This window comes from Aspergillus karnatakaensis (genome assembly GCF_047715665.1).
Source record: "Aspergillus karnatakaensis strain CBS 102800 unplaced genomic scaffold BJY04scaffold_34, whole genome shotgun sequence".
Lineage (NCBI taxonomy): Eukaryota > Fungi > Ascomycota > Eurotiomycetes > Eurotiales > Aspergillaceae > Aspergillus > Aspergillus karnatakaensis.
In genome coordinates, this window is record NW_027395746.1 from 9,347 (window position 1) to 24,692 (window position 15,346).

The 15,346-nt window shown below is 46.4% G+C and overlaps 5 protein-coding genes across 5 annotated transcripts in view; all 5 read right to left on the reverse strand.

Moving 5' to 3' along the window:
• Window positions 1-2,461, reverse strand: part of BJY04DRAFT_208359 (uncharacterized protein) — a gene marked incomplete at both ends in the record, with an annotated part of 3,734 nt that extends 1,273 nt beyond the window's left edge. The window contains 3 exons of the mRNA XM_073713979.1: window positions 92-340; window positions 386-1,985; window positions 2,043-2,461. Of these exons, the coding sequence (XP_073569652.1) occupies window positions 92-340; window positions 386-1,985; window positions 2,043-2,461 (2,268 nt within the window). The remainder of the gene's footprint in view (window positions 1-91; window positions 341-385; window positions 1,986-2,042) is intronic.
• A 646-nt stretch (window positions 2,462-3,107) lies between these two features.
• On the reverse strand, window positions 3,108-3,784 carry BJY04DRAFT_192530 (uncharacterized protein). Its single transcript, XM_073711781.1, has one exon. The coding sequence runs from the start codon at window positions 3,518-3,520 to the stop codon at window positions 3,305-3,307; it is 216 nt and encodes a 71-aa protein (XP_073569653.1). The 5' UTR covers window positions 3,521-3,784; the 3' UTR covers window positions 3,108-3,304.
• A 2,014-nt stretch (window positions 3,785-5,798) lies between these two features.
• On the reverse strand, window positions 5,799-6,567 carry BJY04DRAFT_192533 (uncharacterized protein). The gene is made up of 3 exons (XM_073711782.1): window positions 6,151-6,567; window positions 5,884-6,090; window positions 5,799-5,821 (listed from the first exon to the last, which is right to left on the reverse strand). Exon 1 carries the CDS (start codon window positions 6,449-6,451, stop codon window positions 6,197-6,199), a length of 255 nt encoding a protein of 84 aa, XP_073569654.1. The 5' UTR covers window positions 6,452-6,567; the 3' UTR covers window positions 5,799-5,821; window positions 5,884-6,090; window positions 6,151-6,196.
• A 1,752-nt stretch (window positions 6,568-8,319) lies between these two features.
• BJY04DRAFT_228777 (uncharacterized protein) lies at window positions 8,320-11,179 on the reverse strand (the record flags this gene model as incomplete). Its single annotated transcript, XM_073718917.1, has 10 exons — window positions 8,320-8,895; window positions 8,992-9,237; window positions 9,364-9,404; window positions 9,479-9,569; window positions 9,633-9,741; window positions 9,914-10,067; window positions 10,107-10,200; window positions 10,292-10,559; window positions 10,608-10,846; window positions 10,883-11,179. The coding sequence occupies 10 exons, from the start codon at window positions 11,177-11,179 to the stop codon at window positions 8,371-8,373; spliced, it is 2,064 nt and encodes a 687-aa protein (XP_073569655.1). The 3' UTR covers window positions 8,320-8,370.
• Window positions 11,180-13,079: 1,900 nt separating this feature from the next.
• Window positions 13,080-15,074, reverse strand: BJY04DRAFT_208361 (uncharacterized protein; the record flags this gene model as incomplete). The annotated part of the gene is made up of 5 exons (XM_073713980.1): window positions 13,080-13,757; window positions 13,817-13,906; window positions 13,962-14,572; window positions 14,655-14,794; window positions 14,866-15,074. 5 exons carry the CDS (start codon window positions 15,072-15,074, stop codon window positions 13,080-13,082), a joined length of 1,728 nt encoding a protein of 575 aa, XP_073569656.1.
• Between the last annotated feature and the right edge of the window lie 272 nt (window positions 15,075-15,346).

The window sequence follows — 15,346 nt, forward strand, 5'->3', positions numbered from 1 at the left end:
GCTGTAGCTCGCCCGTGCTGGCATCCCAGAGCTTGATGGTTCGATCATCGGAGCTGGAGGCCAGCCGCGTGCCGTCCGGTGAGAAGGTAACTGACCGAACCCAATCAGAATGGCCTTCCAGCGTCTGCTGCTCCGCACTCCAGAACTGTTCAACCTTAGGTACCTGAGACCAATTTGACAAATTAGACATAAACATGTTCCTAGTTACTGAAGTTTGTGGACAGAAAATGAGGCCGGAGGAATAAAGTTGTAGAGGTGCGGTGTCTGCTAGATGCCGATTTTTAAGTACAAATCGACGGGCATCATAGAGGAATTCTAAGATGTTGTGATGTTTAGCGCCCTATATTTGGCGTTAGTGGGTCCCTAATAATTCGTGAATACATACTCTAATGGCAGATTGTAATCTGCTTATTGCTTCAACAACCTCGGATATAAGACCTAAAATGCTCATCACTTCCATCCAGTGAAGGAAATTCACTTCCAGAAATGAGAATGCTTTTTTCATCTCATTTGCTGGGTCCCGGCATTGCATCAAGTGCTGGGTCCAATATCGGCAGGCATATCGCAGCTCTGGTGGCAGGTTACCATCAATAGAATCAGAGTCAATGTCGCTTCGCTGCAAGCAATCATCAGATAACATGCAAATATTCTGCTTCAACCTTTCTTCCATGAGTGCAAGGCATTGGTTGGTAAGCCTCTGGTGTGTTGCCTCTCCATCTATCCAGAAATTCTTACTCTCCTCGGCATCCTTTGTTACATCGTCTAGAAGAAAATCCCGAAAAGATAGGTGTTGGAGTCGTACAGTGGCGTCCAGATCATTTGGTACGATAAGAACAGAGTGAAGCCGTTTCAGCAAGTTTTTGATATTGTCTGATGTGATGCTTGATTTCACGCCAAGAAGCTGCGAGAGCGCGTTGGCGGAGAGTGGGGTAGCAAGCACGATGATCGGACCTATTATATCCTTGAATTTCTGAGGGAAACGCGAAGCCGACCACTTATTTTGACCCACCAGAAGTTGACTCAGCACTGGTAGGTACGTTCGCGCCATTTCGGATACATAAATTGAATTATCACTGAGAACGTTCTGAAAGCAATCCTGAGGGTCATCAGCTGTCCCAATAAATCGACACAAGGTAGCCGCAGAGATAAATAACGGCACTGTTCTCGTAAGAAGGTTATCGATAGCGTCTCTTCCAGGCCATCCTGGAGGAAGGTCGTTATTCTGTCGAATTCGTGACAATGAGTATTCCAGGAAGATCAAGATATCGTGAGCTATTTCTGATGTAGGGATGCTGTGAAGATCCATACTTTCAAGGTTGTCTTTGACTTCTTGAAGTCCCAGGCGGATTGGCAGTTCAGGTCTGCTCGTCAGAAAGAATCGCAAGCGTACAGATTTCGATGCTTGTACCCGAGGTAAGAGCCGCAGAAGTACCTTGATATCATGGTCATCATCATAATTGGTATCTGACTGGCACTCATCTAATGCATCGATCACAGCCACCAAGGTGACGGTGTGGCCTAGATCTAAATTAATGAGAGGCTGAAGTAGAAGTTTCGTGAATTGCTCCGCAGGAACCTTTCCTGAAATGTAAGGATCAACCTCGAGTGCTTTCTGTATCTCTGGTCCGAGCTCAGGAATGGTGATCGCCAAATGCTGTGCCAGGGTTGAAAAGAGGCCTTTCGCGTTATCTTGGCCCTCTTCGCCCCGTTTGAAGAAGAAGCTGCCGGCAAGTAATCCTTTCTCGTCGAGCTGCCTCGCTATGGTCCGAGAAATTGTCGACTTTCCAGTACCGGCGCCGCCGCTCAACCAATATATACATTTTCCTTGTTTTGATACAGCCCAGTCCTTGACTTGACGAAGCAATTCGCTCCTGGTCTGTGGAAGACACTCCTTATGTTTATTTTCGGCGGAATCATACGCGGCCTTCTCAACAATTTTCAGGTTTCGTATGTCAAATTTTTGTTCAAGTCGGTTGGTAGACCTCCTAAGTGAAAGTAAAGTAAGTATTTTAGCTAATAAAAAATAGAATAAGGTGACTTACACATGATCAATCTGCAAAGCCCTTGTAAACAGTGATATATACCCCTTCAGCTGGCTAATAACCTCATCCACTTCCGTGCGCTGCAAAGGCCATTTCCAATGTCGAAATACCCTCCTCCTGGTTGAGCTCTGCGTATTTTCGGGATTGAGTTTATCACTGAGGTTCTTTAGAGTCACCTTACACTCTCCAGTGTCATCAAATATCTTTTGAAGCGTGGTAAGTTTGTGGCCACCGGGTCCACGCAGAGATTCATTAAGTGACTCAAGTATGCTTTGAAGGCTATTGATCTCTCTTTTCAGATTATCAATGTCCTTTGGAGCATTCTTGACCTTCCTAATATAACCACCGCAGACATCTGCAAGAGCACCAGCTAGCTGAATGACCGCAATCACACTCGCCGCACATGACAGAGGGTCCATACTGAATTGCAAAGAGCAGGCAATCGAAAGATAATGTATAAAAGTCAAGCCATTCATCCGCGTGATAGAAGAGCGGCCTAGAGAAATGATCTCGTTGATGACCCAGCTCAGAAAATCGTCGAGGAGGGGTAATCACCGAAAAAGTGAGGCTGCGAGAGAATATCTTCCCATTGGTTTATATGCTAAGGGAACAATCATTTTTCCAGAGAGAAAAAAAGCAAATTTACATTGCACCCTTTTACTATGGTGATCTAATTCAGCATTCCTGTGGGTGGAGCCAAGCTAGCTAACCCCATATTTCGCCAACGTTTCAATGAGAGATCCTCATCATGCATGATCGATCCTCTACTGGAGGGCGACTGAACGCGCTATTCACTTTTCCGAATAGTTCTTTGGCCTTGGCGATTTCTCCTTCTCGACTTATGAATCCCGGGTTTTGCGATTTTCCCAAGTCACTCAGCCGCCCAGTACTGCGAGTCTAGTCATGGCCACTAGCAGGGGGTGAACATCAAGTCAGTAAATCCAGTACCAATATTGAGGAGCTTGATGATCCTGCTTGGCTTAGGATAGCCTCACGCAAGGTTTTCGGATGTGGTAACCCTCAGCAGTGAGCAACTGCACGTTGAGTCAGGAGGCAAGATGTTGACAAATTGCCAAATCGGCGACCATCGATTGTTTGCTTGGGTTTGCATGGAATCTTCCAGATTGGAAAAGCCAAAGAGAGTCTAGATTCTACGTTTCGTCCGTTACAGACACGACTTACGGCTTACCGGCTTGATACATTACAGCTCTTACGGTCGGCTAGTTCCGGTTTTGCACTAATCCTAATTCGACTTAGAATTATCATGTGATTAGGGTTGGGAAACGAAAGCATATGTCTTTGAATGGGAAGCTGAAGGCGCATCCCACTGTAACCTGCGCCTCGTAGATCACCTCTGGCGAGGTAGGGAAATGGTACAGAAGAAAAGAGGAAATGAAGAAGAGGAAGTATGATAAACCCGCGAGATGGATAAGGACAAGGACGGCATTACTGCGGCTCGAAGCTTGGCAGAAAGTCATTTTCGTTCAGGTCCGGTCGACTGGGTGCAGAATCGTCTGGAGCAGGGCCGCAGCCATTTAAATTGACGTGGAGATATGCATTTATCATAAACTCGAAGAGGAAGAAGTTAGGAGGTTCACATTGCCCGAGTAGTTAGTGACAGCTTTGTTTGCCACAAATGGAGCTTGGTCAGAGCCACGCAAATCAAGTACCCACATTTTACCCGACGGTCTATTGCTCGACGTAGGGGTTTGGTTACATGCATACCTGCGGCCGAGCTGTGCTGTTATGCTTGATTAGTACTGAAGACGCATCAGGCCTTTCTTCAGGTCAGTTGTCATATTCATGACCATATTCCGGTCCCCAGTCGGCCTTAATCGGGTATCAGTGCAGCATCCTAGAATGTGAATCTGCCAGGGTCCTGCTGAGCAAATTGAAAACTTACGTCTGACACATTTAAACAGATTAGACTGTGGTTAACGGGGGCGAGCAAGGAGGATTTCGCGGCAAAGACGGTTCATTTAGAGCCAGAGAGTCAACTGAAGTTGCTTTTGCACCGAAGCCAACTATCCGGCTACTGGAACAGACATGTGGGTTTCCATTATATATGGACGGTGAGATCTTGTCGCTATTGGGCAGTGTCGATCCAAATTCTGCCAGTTCGCTTCCAGGTAATTCTGAATCAGAAATTCTCCCGGACATTCAGCTTAGCACTGATAGCGAGCCGTACTGTGATGAACAAAGGAGGGCAGAATGTCCTCCCTCCTGCTTCGGCTTGGAAGACGAGCGGTGATATGATTCTGTTCGACGAATGCCCGATCTGTCTCGGGCATCTTCATGACAAGACCAGCTATGCAGTTGCCGTTTTGTGCAACCACATTTTTCACCGACTGTGCTTTGAAAAGATACGTTTCCTTTCAGCCCGACTGTTACCCTTCGACGGGTTTTATTCTTGTGAGACGTCCGGTATGTCGGTCTGGCAGGGTAAAGAATACGGGAGCTCGGACGACATCCAAATGTTACTTCGAGATCTGTCCTTGGAAGAATGGAACGGACAGCGTGCAGATGGAAGGCATTTATGTTTGACGCCGATTTTCCAATCAGGCATTTGGGTACAGTAGAGTTATTGCACATATAGACAGCCACTAAGAAGTAATACTGTACTGGAATAAGCTTCGCGGTTTTGATCCGGCTTAATCTTGGATAGGTCATCCATTGGCATCTAATCAGACATCAGCAACAGGAGACCATTTGCCAACGCTGACATAGATACCACGTATCTACAGTCATTGCAATTCTCAAGGTACTGTACTGTAGCGCCTTGGATCGTGGGTATACGTATTCTTACATTGAAAGCGACCACACTCACAGGCCGTTTTCTTAAAAGTGCTAGATCAAGAGGCTTCGGATACATACAGTACATGTACGATTTATTCCGGAACTTATCTGCCATTGTTTGTCTCCCTGTCTAGCTATCATGTCGAAGTGGTTGGACCCTGGGGAAGCGTAGTTTCACCAGTAGGAACTTGGGGCACCTTGGCCGCCGCATTTGTATTACCTGATGTAGTTTCCTTAGTACTACCTCCATCCGCTCTCGAGCCCTCGCATTTTTCAAACACTGCGACGTAGGTTTCGTCGTCCTACTCTTGGATTTATCTCTCCATCTTGTATAGCTTCAGAGGGGTGGTATACTCGTTACTAGTCATTAAAATTACGTTTATTAGAAGCGTAGAGTCCTGTTTATCTTACTATCTCAACAATATAGAATCATAGTGAAATTTGAATGACTACGTCGAAAATTTAGTTGAGTGACCGATTATATATTTTCGTGTTGGTGGGGCAGTGTACGGAAATTTTTGCGGTAGGGCGGGCGATTAGCATTTCGTTGTCGCCTGCGGGTTCTTGCAGGCAAGCCGAGTAAAAACCGGGCAATAACCCGGTTGAACAAATTAACCGACAAATGCCCAGTTATTGGGGTTTCAGGCGTTCGTTCTTTCCACATGTGCCCCCGGGCAAAAAAAAGCAACGGCCGGTTAACGGTTCCTGTTGTAACCACCTTGAGTAAGCCGTGTATGGCTTTCTAATGCTACGGGTTCTTCAATTCCGCACCATATTTGCCACCGCAGATATCTTTATAGAGGGACACTGGTGGGGGAATAAATGACTGTACCCTGATATTGACCAGGTTCAAGTGAAATCCTTTACAATCGCCATAGGTGTATTAGGAGAGGCTGGAAGGTTATGGTTGGGAACCTTGCTCATAATGGACATGAAACAAGTACTTAGCCTTAGAAAGCTAGCCTGGGGAATCTAGGTTCAAGGCACGCTTCGCTGCCCCACTTCTTTTAAAGAAAATTGCATACTTAACATCATTTTTAACCAGTTATTCAAAAGCCTACTTTATTAATGTAGTAATCGAACCCCAAAAATTAGGAACAATTAACCAGTCTGTTTCTAACATTGTGTACAGCATGAACGAGCCTAGCCGCTGGTCAAACTATAGTCTGGACTCGAAGGTTTTGCTGGAAGTCATTCCGAAAGTGCAACCTTCCGTATTCTCACTAAATAAGATCTTGGAAAACAGCCCGCGGTTTGTGAAATGAAAAAATACAATCATTACGAGGCAGATCTGGTATCTAACGAAAAGTAGGAACAGTTTGGATCATAGGGTTGCGGGTTCTGAGTTTGAGTGCATTTTACCTCTTTCGAGTCCCTTCTCTTTCGCCACCACTGCGCAAACACGAATATAGAGAAACCGAGAAAGATAGCACCTGAGACGATTCCCGCAGAGAGGGATATTCCTTCTGTATCAATAGGATGGAAGGTCGTTTTTTCGCCTGTTTGCGAGCTTCCAGGCGGCGGATCGTCTGGCTTGGGGGAACATGTTGCAAGGGTGATGGAAGACGAAGAAACCAATTCCACCAAATTTGACTGAATACGGGCATCCTCATGGACTGTGTCTGACGGACCTTTGTCTAACTCGGCTTCCGGCTCAGATATCGCGATAATGATGTTGCTTGTTAGGGTAGCTTTCGATGTGTCAGCAATGTCAATAAGCCCCGCCTCTGCAGGTTGTTCAGCCATAGATCCAAGTATATGACTGGTCCGCGTAGTGAGAAAATAATGGCCGGTTTATAGAATCATATAGATGACTATTCCAGACACAGAAGCTGTTTCGTTTCTTCTCTTATAGCTGTTACTAGGCCATCTGGTGCAGGGACTCGAATCAAATACAAAACTCGATTCCAGGTAAGAGCCCAAGTAGAATCTTTCGATATTATGAGTGTTTACTGGGTAAAATATTACCTAGACACTGTTGTCATTATCTCAGTGGCTCTTATACTACTTGGTACGATGCTGATACTCTTATTAGTAGTTAGCGCTGGCGGCCAGGTAGGATTTATCAAGTTTAAGCAAAAAAAAACATAGCTTGTGGTCAAAACAGAAATTAGCTAAATTAAGAGTTGTAAGCAATGTTTGTTAGTTATTAGATTTTACACATGTATTATTATATTTGCCCTCGCAATTTCCACCAGGTCGGTGTTACGGGCATTTGTTATTAGTGATACCGCTACCAAGGCCTGCTCTTGGTAAAGTATATGCTTAGCCAAGCCAAGAATACCCAGCCCATGATAGCCAGAGATGGAGAACCAGTTCAGAAGGAGAAGAACACAACTAAAGCTCTAATATGATTAATAGGCTTGCACGTGCGTCTATGCTGCCCATTCTTTTGAGCAAGTCTGAGATCTAGATGAATTATCCGCCAGGTAATGATCTGAGCTGAGTCTGAGCTGAGTCTGAGCTGAGTCTGAACCGAGTCTGAGCTGAATCTGGGTGGAATCTGAGCTGAGTATCCAGATCCTATATCTTGCACCTAGACCGGCTAACTCTACTGCTATTATAACCATCTTAGCACCTTAACCAACCTGCGTACTCTGATCCTCTGGCTAAACGTGCTCGGCTAAACGTGATCGGCTGAACTAGATAAGGATACGAATATCTAAACTAAGGGTTAATTTAAATATATTATATTAATAACAATCTTGATTCAAACTACAACATCTGTTTTATGCTGTGAAAACCTCAAGGAGTTCCTTGCTGTCGTAAAATTCTTGCTTGCTATGTTCTTCACCGGTGGCGCACTACGTAAATATACGAATTCGATCGCTCCTTGATAAACACAAATTGGTCAATGGTTCAAGAGTTGTTTATGCCATTTTAAGATTAGAGCGTCTTGGTACTGTGCATTGTCAATCATTTGCTGTGCGTTAATAGCATTGTTTTTCTCTTTATGGAAGACAAATTTTAAACAATCAATCATAACAATCATAAAGTCCTGTATCGCTTACTGTTCTCGTCACTTCGCAACATACCCGCTACGGCCCTGACTAAATGAACCAAACCATCTCCGGTAGTTACAGTACCTCAGATATTGTCACGGACCACGCTGCGTAGACTCCGCGTGGTCACGTGACGCCTTGGTACCTCATCTGTATATACAGATGAGGTACCAACGGATTCCTTCCTCTCCTCTTCACGCTTCTTATTCTTTCGAATCGACTGTATTCCTTCCCTGTTTTGGTCCTTTCAGATATTGTCTTTGTTGAGATGTGAGGCAATTGGATATCGGCTCTCTTGTCTGTTCAGGAAAGATCCTATACTCTCTTCCCAGCAGAACACCTTGATACAATCCGGCGAGACGCCAGAAATCTCTAACCAAGGACGTAAAATCAGGAAGCAGGCCAAAATCTAGACTAGCGAATATTAAGGAATTTTATTTCTACAGTCACACTTGGACGAACCAGTTAACTTCTCCATGGCTTATCTAGTGTAAATATGCTCCTGGACCAGAGTATTATCCCTAATATACTCAAAGATCATGAGGGTAGTCCCCAAGGTATCTGACGTTCAAGCGATGCTTGTCTACGGTGTGCTTTCGCCAATACATCTCGTTGTCCACCGACTCGTTGCAGTAGTTACAGTAACGATCATCGAGATGCACGGCTCGGAAGTGTCGCAACAAACCTCTGTGACGGGAGTACTGCTGCAGACGCCGATTGTCAAAACCCACAGGGTTTCCATAGCATTGAAAGCACGCTCGGGGCTTCGCGGCAGTTCGAATGTCTTTGCCAGCCTCCTGCAAGGCAATTTTATGCCATGAGGGCGACGGGGCAAGAAGAGGGGGTTGGGTCGGCGCCATAACTTCTCTTGTGGGGCTAGGCATCCGGGTGTCTTGAACCGGAACAGTCCGCTTGGGCCGTCGACCTCGCCGCGGGCCACCTTCCAGAACATCGCAATAGAGTCGAACGGCTTCGGTAGCCTTATTTCGCCGCTGCCACTTAACTTCTACCGACAAGGAGGTGGGCCAAGTTATGAGTTTACCTAGCAGGTGAATCTGCTAAGGAAGGAGTTACTCTTTAGTTTGAAGCTGCTCCTTCGCCTCTTCGTCTAGAATTGCAGTGCCCGCCAGTTGCCGCTCAATATCAACTACCGCCTGCTCTTCGTCAAATTCCTCTCGCACACGTTGGCGGAGCGCATACAAGAGTCGATTCCGTGTGTTCGTGACATCCCGTTTCAGCTTGTCAAGCTTATCAAGCTTCCGGCCACTCTTTTTCCGACTACGCTGGAGCTTTGTGGAGAACACATCTCTCTTCCGAATGACTTTCTGCAGCTCTGGATCGTGCTCCACTGTGGCCTTCTGCGCATTAGTGAGCTCTCGGGGCCGACGTCGGTTAATCTATCGTCCCATCCGAGTGACCGCCCTTATCATGGCCGAATCTAGCTTGAGTCCTCTTATCAACGCCTGCATATCAGTGCCGATATGCCGAGGAAGGTAATAGTTCAGGAACGTTCGGATATCCACGTGCTTTATGATCAAGTTCTGTTGGGCATCGCTGACAAGACCTAGAAATCCCAACGACTCTGAATCAGTATCGTATGACGGAAGGACGGGCAAGGTAGCATATTCCACAACTTACCGCTTTCATTCAGAATAGTGCCGCCACCGTAACGGAACCGATGCGTGAACAACGACCACTTAAAGCCGGCGATCTCGCCGAAGACCTTGAGCTGTCGGGATAGGGTACTTTAGAGGATGGGCTGATCGCGATGTATCTGAATCTTGCCGCGGACGCTCTTGACCTTGCAGAATACGTAGTGTTTAGCCTTGTCCCGTTTTAAATGGGACCTCCATCTGCTGGCGGCCATCTTCCACCCACAGGCGTCGGAGGTCCTCCATGGACTTTATTCCCGGAGCCCGAAATGCATCATCATAAAAGAGAATGCTAAGAATGAACGTATAAGGGCTCAGCATCAACGACGATCATAAATAATCTCGGGGAGGGGGAAGGTGTTTCTAATAGGCTAGTCAGCAACGGGATTTCTAGTGCGGAAAGAAGTAGGAAGCTACATACGCTTGCGTCACACCCATGTATTTCTTGGCAAATTTATACTTGATCTCTAGAAGGATTCGGGGCGGTCCACCATAAGGATTTCGTTGGATCGAACACTGCAAATGCTGATACTGAAGACGACGCATCGCATTAATCCGATTCACCGTAAAGCACGCTATTAAAGGGTAGAGACATTACTGCATACGCTAAAGACTAAGATCGAACCGTTTCTCCATGGTGCGCAGGGTTGTCTCCTGCAAAGGCACCACATCTTTAATAAACATCGGGGTCTTCCTTTTCATCCGTATCTAAATCATGCGCCCTTGCAATCCTGCGAATACTCTGGGGCAGAAACAGGTTAGCAACTCGTTCGGAAGAGGGGCTGGGATTGCTCTTAACCTTTCTTATTCGCCTTCCGAGCTTATCGTCCGTTGGCTCCCCGGTAACCTTTTTATAGTAACGGAGGAATAACTTCCGGTCGGTATCCAGAGACTTGAATTTCTTGATACCCCTTAGCTTCCGGCTATTCTTCCCCCGCCGCAACCGCAGGCACCAACAGAGGAATAGAGTCAACTCCTTTTTCCTTGCAATGCGAAGAGCCGAAGCAGGGTCTGCCCACACAGAGTCTGCTAGCGCCCTGTATTTCTTATTCCTCTTTCGGCAATACCTAATCGTTTAGTAGCCCTCGCTGCGACCATAGGGGTTTTCAGCCTACCGTTCCCATCTCTCGTCCATCCGCGTAATATTTCTTCTAGTGCCGTCCGCGTAACCATCATCATCACTGTCTGATGATATCTCGTCGTCCGAGTCAACGTCAGGGTCCGAGTTAGAGTCGTTGTCGGAGCCACTATTACTGCAGTCATCGTCACTGGAGTGGGTGTCCGAATCATCGTTTTGTCTTGCGGCGCCTAGCAGAGCAGCAGGTTTTCGAGATTTTTCCTGGGAACATCGTCGCTCAGGACGTTAAGAACAGCAGGCGTTAATATTCACGTCATTATTACTAGAGCTGCAGTCTAAGTCCGTCTCTAGGCGGCTTAGACGAGGCGACCCTTTCTTACTCTTGTGAGACTTTCTGCTCGAAAGCCTCTTCCTAGAGCGGTTTTGACGGGGTCGACCTTTGCCTCTACGGCGAGTAGGGGGAGGCATATTAGAGTTTATGATATCTGTGATGTCTATCTGCAAATCCACACTGGCGGCGTCGTCCAAGACTAGGCGGAAAGACGCACTACTAGCGGTTTCGTCGTCGTCGCTGCTACGGCCAGCATAGGCAAGGGGGCGGCGAGCCATAAGTTAGGGAAGAGGAACCGACCGACTATCTAGTAAAAGGAGGGTACAAGTAAAAGTAGAACAAGGACAAAGTGCCGGTCAATAATAGGGAATCGTGTTGGAAGGGGAGATAGCTGAGGGACGAGACGAGAGAACAAACCCACGGGAAGAAGCTCGTTATTTATAAAAAAAGGCAACCGGTGAAAGTGTGCTTCACATTAAAGGGGAGAAGCCATTTTTGGCTCCCTTCCTTAGAGTCTGGCCTCGAAAGGCGACAAAGCGTCTCGCAGCGGCTTTGTTCAGCAAACAGCTTCAGGATTGGATGGTACTTCACTGGGGAACTCGGTCGGACAAGCGTGGCCCCTGTCACGTGCCAGGAACACGGGTGCGTGGCCAAGTAGTGCTGTTATGCGCGCGGCGGCTGAGTTAGCAGAAGGGCCGTGGAGGCCGTTTTTGGCGTTATTTGTGGCCGCAAAAGGCAGCGTCTGCCCAAATCGAAATCCTAAACTAGTAGTATACCTTAATTAAATGATTATTAAGTAGTTAGGCTATAGCTATTTAAACTTTATGAGATTGGATCAATAAATACTTTATAAATATATAGTCTAGTAGATATATGTTACGGAAGAACAGACCTCTCTGCGTCTTCCTAACCCTGGTAACCTCTCGTAAGCTCGCAACGCTTGACTTAACTCACTTAATCCTTTTCCGCACAGCTTCACGTCCAACTAGTATAAAGACTAGTCACGGTCAGGTTGAGCTTAGTCGAGGTAGGCAAGGCCAAGTATCCTACGTATAAGATACCTGTAGAGTAGTTCGTACGAGTGTGTTGCTGTTCCAAAGGTAACTCTGAGATAACAGTTTGTAATTAATCACGAAGAACAAGTAAGACTAGATACAGTGGTAATGAGCGTCCTTAAATATCCTTCGCTAGTATACCATTCCGGTATACCACCCTCATGGTCTTCCATCGGGTACCTAGGTACCACCCTGGTATACCATTCCCTTGGTCCTTCGCCATGGTATACGCACGTGACCTTTCTTCGTGGGCGTCTCGCCGGGTGGCCTCCGTCATACAACAGTTAGTATCCGTCCGTGCCTGTTGGTATCGCTAGGTCCGCCCTAACACCGAAGGTGGTTAATATGTTGAGAGCCCAAATATTATAACAGCGTAATCTTCCGTGGCCGATAATATTTCTTCCCCGATAATAGTGTTCTGGGATACTATTATCTCGTCGCAACGTTACTGGTTCGCATTATTCTGCCGCGTAGACCGCCTGGCTGGGTTCTTAACAATATATTAGATAATATATTAAATATATAAAAGAGTATAAAGAGAGGGAAAAAAAGGAAGTATTAAACTAAAAATAAAGACTTTTATAATAGCTACTAACCTATTAACTTACTTAAGATAAGAATAACTTATATTATTATTATACTTAATTAATTTACTTCCTAACTAGGAATATAATAAAAAAAATACTAGAAGCCTTACTATTATATTAGTAGGAAGTTAATTAATAAAAGGTTATTAGGAAAGTAACTATAGTTATAAAAGAATTATACCTAAGATACTTAAGGTCAGTACCTGTTTTAGGCAGGAGTAATATTATAAATATAAATAAATTAATAGTAATATAGTAGTAAGTAACCTAAGATAGATAAATAAGGTTCTGTTAAAGTAGACTACTTACTTAATCAGGACTAGTAAACAAGCTAGATATTTATAACCTTTAAATATTACTACTTATTCTTATTCCTTCTCTAGCTTTGATATCATCAGTCTTAGCTACTAAATAGAGACTTTCTTATTTGCTTGAGCAAACGTGATATACACGTGAACCTCGAGATACCTTGATTGACTGGTCCCAAGGTGGTTTTCGTGTGCATTATTATTGATATATAGAGATACGGCTCGGTGTTATATATCACTATAAGGCCCGTAAACGAGGGTCACCCCCCGCTGAACCTTCCTTTCCCCTTGGGACTTCATCCGTTGTTGCCTCTCAATATTTCCCCCGCGGAGATCCAGTAAATCTTCCTCTGTTAGAACATGCCGACGGCGCTCAACAACAGCAGGCAAGCTCGCGATGTGATTATTACCATCTAGGTCTTCCTCGCTCGAGCTATCAGGTGGCTGCTTCTCATAGTCAGATACTGAGTCTATAGTTTGTCCACGTACATGCAGTTGTGGAGCTGGCGATGGCGTTGGTGGGTCTTGAGCACCATCACTTGGAGACTTGGTTTGTTTGAGATGTTCTTCGTGCTCTTCTCTCCTCTGGGCATGTTGCGTGTTGCGTCTGTTACGCACCGTATCCCAGCGGCGGTTGGGTGGGGGCATCTGTGGTGCCAGGCCAGTAGCGACGGGGACGATGGCTGTTCCGCTACATTGATTGTTGTCTGATGGTGTGTGCAGGGGCGAGGCTTTCTGAAATCTCAAGTTAAAGCATTCGCGAAGCGCTGAACACTGACCATCTTCACTGTTTCCTGACAACTTGCTAGCAATGTATGCCGCAAATACCACAATAGCAAATACGACGAAGGCCCAGAGGGGGTACCAGACAGCTGAGACCGAAAAGGTGGACATCCCGAAAATACCCTAGTGGGGTTGACCAGCGTCAATTCAATTCGTTGGAGTCAATTATATAAAGAACTTACTGCGACGAAAGAGAGAGGAAGGAATGCAAAAGCGAGCATATTAAGACGAGCAACTGCTTGGCCTTGTGTGACTGTTTCGGTGTTGAAAACCTATAGTCTCGCCGTCAGGTTGCTTCCAGGTGCACTGATTTAAGGGTGTACTCACCAGGCTCAAAAGACTGTTATACTGCTGGAGAACAACTCCGGAAGTCTCCCAATGGTGGTTCAAGTCCTCTAAGATGTCCGCTGCCCTTTCGTCCAATGTTGCCTTGAACGGTGCGCTGGACGGCCAAGGCCCGAGTGTATTGTTCTTGATATGCACCTGGACTCTCTTAAATGATGCAATGTGTAGCCTAAGGTCTTCTCGAAGCGTTATCACATTCGAAGTTGCTCGATGCAGTCTCCGCGTGAGGTGCAGTGTTGAAGGACGCAACAGGTCTTGATATGCTTGAACATCGCGTCGAGCAAGGTCGCGCCGTACCACATCCCATACGCCCGACCAGTCGCCACAGGCTTGGAAAAGGTCCATGTATATCCAAACTGGACAGTGGAGGAGCCGGTTCATGCGCCATACGTTGTCGGGGACCCCCAAATATCGATCCAGCCGTGGAAGCAATCCCCGGTTAGCGAGGTAAAGGATTATGATTGGTTCGTTTGCTGTTTTGCGCTGGTCGAGCCTTGAGGCGGACATAATGAGGGCTGCCATGCCGTGGATTGCGATGATCCGGTCCTCGAAGTCCATTGTTGGGACATGCTGCTCGGTCTGGCTATGGGTTGCTGAGAGGTAGTTGAGGAGGAAGCTGAATTCTACGATGTATCACGTTAGCGAACTATCTACCCATGTATGAAGAGTTCTTGCCTTTGTTCTCATCATCGTAAGACGGTCGCACTGCTGTGCTCGGGCCGTGTCCTCTGTCAACGTTGAGGTAGCTGAAGAGGTCTTGCGGAAATCCATTGAACTCCGAATGCAGCGTCTCAAGTAGCCACGGCTCAGAAGTACTTCCACATAGCACACTACACCTCAGTCAGCCATATGCCGTCGGTTGGGAGGCCCCTCATGTCAGATGTACATAATCAGTACCCGATTTCGAATCGTGGAGTCGTCAAGCCGTCTCCTCAAATAACCTCCAATATTATCACGTTCTGCATGTTGAAAGCGCTGACCCACAAACAGGGTATTATCAAGCAACTGGCTGCCATCCTTTGCAGGCTTCGGTCCCGTGTTGGTGTATATTGTCACAGCGCGGGGTGGTACTAGTGGCCGGGAGGAGATGTCCATGTCTTCGCGATAGTTTGAATTGCGGGTCAGATTCCATGAAGATCTGCTTCAGTTGATGAGAACTTTCCAGAGTCTAGTGCGGCTGAGGCCTACTAGAATCAGCCGAGAAATATCCCGAGTTTGCCATCGACCGGATTCCCCGTGCGTATCCTGACAGGGATCTCAAAGCTGAAGCTGAGCTGACTTCTCGGATCGGACCGGGGTAAGCAGGGATAGCAGAAACGCACTGGCCAATCTCTGGTAATCCGAAATCGCGAGAATTAACATGCTGG